The 9,304-nt window shown below is 40.2% G+C and overlaps 1 protein-coding gene and 1 pseudogene across 2 annotated transcripts; both read right to left on the reverse strand.

Moving 5' to 3' along the window:
* Positions 1-1,081: 1,081 nt before the first annotated feature.
* On the reverse strand, positions 1,082-2,008 carry LOC307193939 (protein HP-25 homolog 2-like; the record flags this gene model as incomplete). The annotated part of the gene is made up of 2 exons (XM_079936547.1): positions 1,082-1,458; positions 1,966-2,008. The coding sequence occupies 2 exons, from the start codon at positions 2,006-2,008 to the stop codon at positions 1,082-1,084; spliced, it is 420 nt and encodes a 139-aa protein (XP_079792673.1).
* Positions 2,009-5,780: 3,772 nt separating this feature from the next.
* Positions 5,781-8,591, reverse strand: LOC307193940 (protein HP-25 homolog 1-like; annotated as a pseudogene). Its single transcript has 3 exons — positions 8,540-8,591; positions 7,393-7,530; positions 5,781-6,223 (listed from the first exon to the last, which is right to left on the reverse strand). The product of its transcript is annotated as a protein HP-25 homolog 1-like (transcript).
* Between the last annotated feature and the right edge of the window lie 713 nt (positions 8,592-9,304).

A 9,304-nucleotide genomic window follows, 5' to 3' on the forward strand; every position in this document is an offset into this window, starting at 1 on the left:
AGGATAAAAATACAAAGAAACAAGTCACTTGAGGATTTACCTTTTAAAGAATCACCCAGGAAGCCCCACCTGATTACATTTCATTCTTCAGATGGTATCACATTCCACCCATGCTTTGCAAAGAGACTGAAGATCCTGCCCTTAACTAGCTTCATTGACAACCCAAAGTTTGAGCTCTGTTAGAAATAAATTAAACAAGGAGTGGTAGAATGGGTACTGCATAGGCAACTACCAGGATCTGAAAAGTTTTTTTTTTAATTTAATTTATTTTTTATACAGCAGGTTCTTATTAGTTATCTATTTTATACATATTAGTATATATATGTCAATCCCAATCTCCCAATTCATCCCACCACCACCAAACCTCCAACCTCTTTCCCCCCTTGGTGTCCATATGTTTGTTCTCTACATCTGTGTCTCTATTTCTGCCTTGCAAACTGGTTCATCTGTACCATTTTTCTAGATTCTACCTATATGTGTTAGTATACAATATTTGTTTTTCTCTTTCTGAAAAGTATTAAGCAACAGAAATTGTTCCCTCAATCCGTACCCTCCTTCCTTGATCAAACCATCATCAACATACGCACTATGAATCGAATGCAAAATATGTACTTGGTAGTTTGTATTCACTGCTTAGTGTGACTTTAAGCAATTTTTCTTCATCTCTCAGGGATATTTGCTTTCCTAGCTATACTATAAATTGTGAAATTGAAGTGGTGTTGGGGGCTGTGATCAAGGCTATTTTTTCCTCTGGTGAAAAATGTTCACACATAAACAAGAAAAGGCATGAGGACTTCCCTGGTTCCCCCAGCCTCCACCAGCTCTGATTTCCTGACATATGCTCTTCCTGAAGTTCTTCGGATATAGCAGAATACATGAAATTTGATGGGCTTTCAGTAAGAAACTGTTGACCAATTAATGGATAATTAATCTTGACTGTTTTTTAGGGTTACTTTCACATAGGTAAATTGGGCATTCTTAATGTTATTCATTCAAGGGTCACTGAAAAGTATCCAGGGGGGAAGGGAAGTCTGCTGTGAAATTTAGGACCACTTGAGGAATTTAAGTGTGCTGTTACCCCTTAGCCAGTATAATTTCCATAGAGCAAATACCCAAAGAACATACTTTCAGTCAGTCCTTTCTCACTCTCTGCTGTGTCTAGCTTGGATTCCAGCCAGACTCTGTCTCCCATCGTCAGCTGCAAGCTGACATTTCCAGAAACATGCCTATAATTGTCCTTGTCCTGGGCTTCCTTCTCCAGGACTTGGGTGCCATTCTTCATGAGCCCTAACTTCATAGCATGCTGGAACAGCTCAATGTCAAAACCAAAGTGGTACACGCCTGGGACGGTGCAGATGAACACTCCCGTGGTAAGATTGAAGCGGTCCTGGTCGTTATGCAGGGCTTCCTTGAAGACAATGGGCTGGGAGAGGGCTGGGAGGGGATCATTCACCTTCACTGCAAAGGCAGATTTGGGGGGAGATGAACAATTCTTTATTTTTTATTTATTTATTTTTTTTGCGGCACGTGGGCCTCTCACTGTTGTGGCCTCTCCCGTTGCGGAGCACAGGCTCCGGACGCGCAGGCTCAGTGGCCATGGCTCACGGGCCCAGCCGCTCCGCGGCATGTGGGATCCTCCCGGACCGGGTCACAAACCCGTGTCTCCTGCATCGGCAGGCGGACTCTCAACCACTGCGCCACCAGGGGAGCCCTAGATGAACAATTCTTATTGTCTCCAGGAATTCCAGGAATTCCTCGTGGTCCTGGAGGGCCTTGGGGGTAAGGCCAAGGTAAACAGAAGGAGGATAGAGATTTGAAGTTCATGCATTTCACAGTCCATAAATTTCTTTCCACACTACCCCCCCCCCACTAACTTAACACTTGCCCTTCAAAGATCCTCTATGCATCACTTTTCCCAAGAAGTCTTTCCTCTCTGCCATTATAGTAGCAGAATCCAGTGTTTACTTTGATTGTAGCATTTGCTACACTGAATAGTAATCTCTCCCATCGTGTACCTATTTTGTTTCCTTAATTAGATGAAGAGCCAGTGCCCTACTTAATTTTGTTCCTAAAGCACCATTATATGGTTTCCAGGGTCGAGTTGATAAGCATAGTATGTTTTTGGAAGCAATGATTGAATAAATAATTGCTTGAATTGCCCTTTCAATTCATTTCATAGGTGTGATCATGTTTTTATTATCACAAACACCAAGTAAGGATTACTCTTGGAAAACAATGACACAAGGAGATCTAGGAATTGTATTATTCCAGAGATAAAAGGGGCTGTTAGAGCAACGTCTCCCCAGCTGGACTGTGTATGAGAGTGTCTTAGCTAATAATGCAGTGACCACCTGAATTGGAATTTCAAGGGGATGAATCCAGGAACCTGAACATTAAACAATGTCCACAGATGATTTTGATGCACAATCAGGTAGAGGAATCACTGATGCAGGATCAAATTGGTGAATAGTTTCCAGTGAGGATGAGATGGCAGAATAAGTTCTCAGAATTGAGGGAAAAGCTCCTAATACCTTATTCTAAATTGTTTTCTACGATACCATTTTGCCCTTGAATTTGCAGGAAACTCACTAGTATTCCAGTGTTAATTATGGGTGAGCACAGAGTAATTATGCCACAGTAAAGAGTATACCAATTTCAATGTTATCTGTGGAGAAAGAAAGAAATGAAATTGAGTTATTTGTAGTGAGGTGGATGGACCTAGAATCTGTCATACAGAGTGAAGTAAGTCAGAAAGAGAAAAACAAATACCATATGCTAACACATACGGATTTATATATGGAATCTAAAAATATATATATATATGGTTCTGAAGAACCTAGGGGCAGGACAGGAATAGAGACACAGACATAGAGAATGGACTTGAGGACACGGGGAGGGGGAAGGGTAAGCTGGGACGAAGTGAGAGAGTGGCGTGGACATATATACACTACCAAATGTAAAATAGATAGCTAGTGGGAAGCAGCCGCATGGCACAGGGAGATCAGCTCAGTGCTTTGTGACCACCTAGAGGGGTGGGATAGGGAGGGTGGGAGGGAGACGCAAGAGGGAGGGGCTATGGGAATATATGTATATGTATAGCTGATTCACTTTGTTATAAAGCAGAAACTGACAACCATTGTAGAGCAATTATACTCCAATATAGATGTTAAAAAAAAAAATTCAAGGAATCTACAAAAGAAACTCCTAGCACTAATCAGTGAGTTATGCAAGGTTACAGGATACAAGGTCAACACACACAAAAATCAATCATATTTCTGTATATAGCAGTGAACCATTGGAAATAGAAACGAAAAACACAATACCATGTATTATGGCTCTGAAGAAATGACATACTTGTGTAAAAGTCTAACAAGACATGTATAGGATATGTATGCTAAAAACTACAACCAGCAATCCCACTCCTGGGTATGTATCCTAGAGAAATGAAAATGTATGGTTCTGCAAAAGCCTATGCATAAATGTTTCTAATAGTTTTATTTGTTATAGCACCAAACTGGAAACAAACCAAATGGACTTCAATGAGTGAATGGAGGAACAAACTGTGATACATCATATAATGGAATACTAGTGAACAACCAAAAAGAAAAAAATTATTGATATTCAGAGCAGCTTCAATGTGTTAAAAAAAATTCAATCCAGTAAATTTGAAGATATAATTGGCTTTGTTCGGTGATTCCTGAATTGGGTAGCATCCCATCTAGCAATTAGAAGGGTGCTCCAAGGAGAGGTACAAAGTAGAAGGTTTATAAAGGAGAGTGGGGCAAGGAAGTCATTAGCAAAGGAATGAATGGAAAGGGTTATTTTGGGCCAGGACATCTTTTTGGGGGGAAGGAAATGGTGAGGACGTCATCATGCCAATTCCTTTGGAGGATGGAGAGGGCCAACATGACAGGTTACCTCATTGGTACTGACCAGAAAATTCCAAACTGGCTGATTAAGATTACATTTTTGAGGAAGGTTGAAACTACAGTTAGGTTAGGTATTAAATCTAGGTTTGGTATCATGGGCTTTAGTGCAAGTGATACCATCCTGAGTCTGTGATTTTTCTCCTTATTAGATGGATCTTAAGTTCATTATATTGAGTGAAAAGGTCAATCACAAAGTCACTCTACTATCCATCAGCAGAAGAGTAAATAAATAAATGGCGGCATATTTACAATGGAATACTGGCCATTTCCATTCAATGAAATACTTCACTACTGTTACCACAGTGTGGATGGATTTCACAGGCATTAGGATGAGTGAAAAAAGACTAGACACAAAAGATTTTATATTGGATTATATCACTCATATAAAGTACAGGAATAGGCAAAGATAACTGATAAATGATGCTGAAAGTCAGAATAATAGATTCAATGCTGCAGATGTAGTTGTGGACCGGAAGGGCACAAAGGAGACTTCTGGGATGATAGAAATGTTCTATGCATCAATCTGGATGGGGGGTCCATGTTTGTATGCATATAAAATTAATCAAGCTGTGTACTTTAGATTTCTGCATTTTACTATATTTAAGTTATAATTCAATAATAAAGAAACAAAACCCACCAATATTTTTTTAAAAGTCTGGTCATCAGTAGTACGAAGTTGGCTTAGATGCTCATGTCAGTGTACAAAACAATGTGGTTACTTTTATTCTCCTGCTCCAGCAAGGAATATGGGGCTTTGATTTGATGCCTGCAGGATGGCTGTTGCAGCTGTTAAGACCTGCATCTACACTCTTCGGAGAAGAAATGGAGAAAGCAAAGGGCAGAGGCCAAGGGCCAAAGACATAAGCCAGTTGAGTCTTTTCCCTCTTAAATACGACTCCCGCAAGTACCATGCGCTTACATCTCACCAGAAAGGATGGTGTTTTTTATGGCCACCCTGAATGTAACAGAAGCTGGTCAAATTACATTTTTTAACCGTGTTCGTTGAGGCAATGCAAACGAATTTAGCTAGAATAAAAATTGGTAGAAGAAGGGATATTGGGTAAGTAGCAGCCTGAAGTAAATTAATAATTAATCTGAAAACTCTGAAGCCACAGAAATTCCCTCACCTCTATCACCCGCCCAGTTATGCTTTGGGAGACTCATCTGGTGAAGAGCATCTTCATTTGGTCTTTTAAGCAAACTTAACATCTCTGCCAGAGCTATTTACTTCTATATTTATATCCTTAATTCTCAGAATAGATTTGAGAGTTTGAGCAAAGTTTTTGTCCTCTGGGGGTGGGGGGGGGGCAGGCTTCAAAAAGGAGCTGAATGAGGGTTTTCCTGGTATATTTAACAACAACATGGCTGGGCAGCTTCCTACCTCACTCTTTTTTACCCCACATTTTTAAAAAGATTTTTTATTTGATGTGGACCATTTTTTTTAAGTCTTTATTGAATTTGTCCCAATATTGCTTCTGTTTTATGTTTTCGTTTTGGCCAGGAGGCATGTGGGAACTTAGCTCCCCGACCAGGGATCGAACCCGCACCCCCTGAATTGGAAGGTGAAGTCTTAACCACTGGACTGCCAGGGATGCCCCTCCCCACATTTTTGCCACCTAGGATCTTGAATTTGGGGAATCACAAATAAGAAATTATTGACAAATTGATGAACCATGAGTCTTTACTGGTTTCAGCGATTGGTAATACATTCATTTTGTTCAACTTGGTCATTACTGATTTTGTGAGCTCTTCATCCTAGAGGAACCATTTGGGATGAGAGGAGTAGGAGGCTTATTTTCTTAAATTCAGTGTTACATGAGGGAGAGAACCATGCAGTTACCCCTAGCTGTCCTAATTTCCATTGAGCAAAACCCCATAAAACACAGTGTGAGTAGTTCCTTTTTCAGATTCTTCTTTGTCCAGCTTTCTCCAGCCAGACCCTGTCCCCTTTCTCCAGCTGCAAGATGGGACTGCCTGAAGCTTGCTCATGGCTGTCCTTGGCCTCTGCTCATTTGTCCCAGATCTAGATGTCATTCTGCATGAGACTCACCTTGACAGCATTCTGAAACAACGCAATGTCAAAGCCAAAGTGGTACACACCGGGGACGCCGCAGGTGAACACTCCAGTGGCCAGGTCAGAGTGGTCCTGACGGTTGTACAGAACTTCCTGGAAGACAATGGGCTGGGAGGGTCCTGGGAGAGGCCCACTCAGCTAAACGGAAAAGGCAGATTGAGGTAGACAGGGGCTCCAGGCACCCCAGGTATACCTCTTGGTCCTGTTACACCTGGGGGTCCTAGATCCCAAAATAAGCAGAAAAAAGAATGATAGAATTTAAGGTTTTGTATTTTTCAAAGTATTAATACATGAATTGCTTCTTCCTTCCTACCCTTCTTCTCACTGGTCAGAGCCTAGCTCAAGCATCACTGCTTCCAGAAGGCTCTCTTGTCTGCTCCAGATTTGGAAAAGCTCTATCTCCTTGTACCACATCTGGTACTGATTGTTACCATAGGTATAAAGAATTACCACAAAGAATTGTAATCCCTCCCTTAAGTGACTGTCTCCTTATCCATACTGGGAATGAGGCATCTTACTTAATTTTCCTTCTAAATGTCATACTCAGTATCAGTTGTAAAATTAGCACTCAAAATATGTTCAATAAGTGAATAACTGAATGAATTAGTATATGAATTATATATTAGTATATATATATCTTTACTATAAGGCTGAGTATTAAGGATCACTATTGGAAGTTACCCAGACAAATCCAGGGATCATACTATTGCCAGAACTAAATGGGAATTTTGAACAGTGGTATCTAAATATGCCTGTTTATTAGAACCAGTTGTGGAACACCATCCCACCCCTGTTCCCCAGTTACTCAGGGCCAGTCTACACTGCGGGCCGTTAGAGGAATCTCTGAGGATGGAGACTAGGAACCTACATGTTTAACATGTGATTCTGATGCTCAGCCAGATTTCAAAACCTTTGCTTTAGAGGTTCAGTACAAGTATTCAAAGCTGATGGGATCTCTGTGGGAGCTGAGCCCAGCATACCTCTCAGCAGATGACAAGATAACAGTAAGTCAATGTATCTGCTGCCCACATGACTCTGGTATCACTGTATGAATCTCGGCTTACGCCTACACTGTATGACACCAATAGGAGTGCTTTACACTAGTCTAGAGATGGAGTTATGTCTCAATTTGGACTGTACATCCAGTGTGTCTAAAGAGGTGTTTGAGCACACAGATTTCTTGGTGGTTGGAAGCCGTCTTAGTAGACGAATCCTATGACTCTTAAGAGTTCAGAAAAAGAGACCATGGTCATTTGTTACCAAGAAATGACTTACCACAACGATCAATATTCTCATCAGATCACCTGGAAGATTTCACTGAATCTATGAACATTGCAGTCAAAGAGAAACTATGAGAGGCTAAGAGAGCAATTGCATTTATTTTTCCACCTGCTAAACCAAGTAGCCCTGGAGGACCCTCGGGTCCTGGAGGTCCTCGGGGTCCACAAGGTTCACATAGCTGAGAATCTGCTGAAGATTTGACATCGGCCACAAGTAACAGGACAAATAAAGCTAAACTCCAGAAACCTGAAGCAGAAGAAAAATGAATGAAGTTTCAAGTAGTTTGGAAGATGGATCAGCCTCTCTTAAAGAGATTGTGCTATAAATTTCGTCAAGTTACGGTTCACAGTTCCAAGAAATTGATGTTATTTTGGTCCTTAGTTCCATGAAATGCTACATGTATCAATGCTGTGACTCATACAGACAAGATCAGGAGGCACTTTGAATTGAGATGCTTTCAAGTCAAACACAGCAAAATCCAAGAAAATCAGCTAACTCATCCTATTTGAAACCCATGCTGCTTTTTCAATCTCATGCAAACCCCAGAGTTCCTCGCTCATGGACTCAGAGCCTCCTGCCATCTGTTTAGCAGTGATCTTTAAATAATTGGTGTGATTAATCTTCTTATGATGATGAATAAGCACCCGATTTGCCTATGTGTTATTTTATGTTGTCTTATTGCTTTATCTCTTGGATGGGCTTCGAACCTAGAAGATAGATGACAAATCGTTCTTTGATGGTAAATGAATCGACAAATGCCAGATACTGAATTAGCCAACTGTTACTTCCCACCACCTTAAAACTTTTACTCAGTACAGTAGCCTTCATTCCACTTTGAAGTACCAAGCCAATAAGATCAATATGCTTGCATTATACTAGCTTCTGTTAATGCACTTGTTATATTTTCTCCTTTATGACACATTGAATCTTCTACTTGCCCTCAATAATCAACTTTTATGGGCTACAAATGTACGCAACAACTACAGAAATTTGTGTCAAGAAACACAATCAACTTTAACATGATTAATATGCTCTTGAAAGTAGAGTGCTTCTAACTGTTAAATTATCAGTCAGTAACCGTAACTTTTAGAATATCCTTTCTAATTCAAGAAAGATATTCATCACTTTTTGGCCTTAATTTCTGATTCAAAAGATGCTCTTCCAAAGCTGAAGTTAACTTATGAAAGGAAGTATGCTAATTTATGGGCACATTTTTAAAGTCAGAGGATGTGGATTCAAATCCTAGCATTGTTACCTCCATTCTGGGTGACCTTAGGGCAGTCACCTAACTTCTCTCCCAGCCACATCTATAGAAGGATGCTGGGAGCATCTGCTTGCCTAGTTTAATACTTTTAAAGTTTCAAGAAGATATGTGTATATTCTTTGTCTGGAGTCTAGCAGGTACTTTATATATCTTTATATATGTATCTTTAAAATTATTCCTTATTACTTTTATTCTTCTTGCTATCTTACAGGGAGAGTGCTATTCTGATTTTAAAACCAGAGAGAATGTTAATTCAAAGAGTTTTGACAATCTATTACATGAAAACTAAGGATATATCTCAAAACAATTTAAAAACAGCTGTGAGGATATCTTGAACATTTTGGCACATTCCATTGCTTCACATTTCCCAAACTCCTCCATGAAATAGTGGGGGGCTTGGTATCACACGCAATCATGTAGAGAAGGAGAAACTGAGGCCTAGAAAAGGTGATGGCTGTACTCTCTCCAGGCTCTTAGTTTTTGAGGATGGAGCCAGCATTGAAATGCACATCTCCAGACTCTTGGGTGATTTGTTCTTTCACACAAATATGGTGCTGGATTGTCTATGTCTTGGTAGATATAAGTGGGCAACAACTTTTTTTTACAGTCACTGACTCCCCCATTCCATTCCTACTGATTCCAAAATAGATACACACACACACTCACACATACATACATACAAACACACAAAGGCCACACAGAGAATTAAATTAAAATCATACATTCAGTTGATTTTGCTGAGCTAAACTAGCATTA

The sequence above is a fragment of the Stenella coeruleoalba genome, assembly GCF_951394435.1.
Source record: "Stenella coeruleoalba genome assembly, chromosome: 11".
Taxonomy (NCBI): Eukaryota; Metazoa; Chordata; class Mammalia; order Artiodactyla; family Delphinidae; genus Stenella; species Stenella coeruleoalba.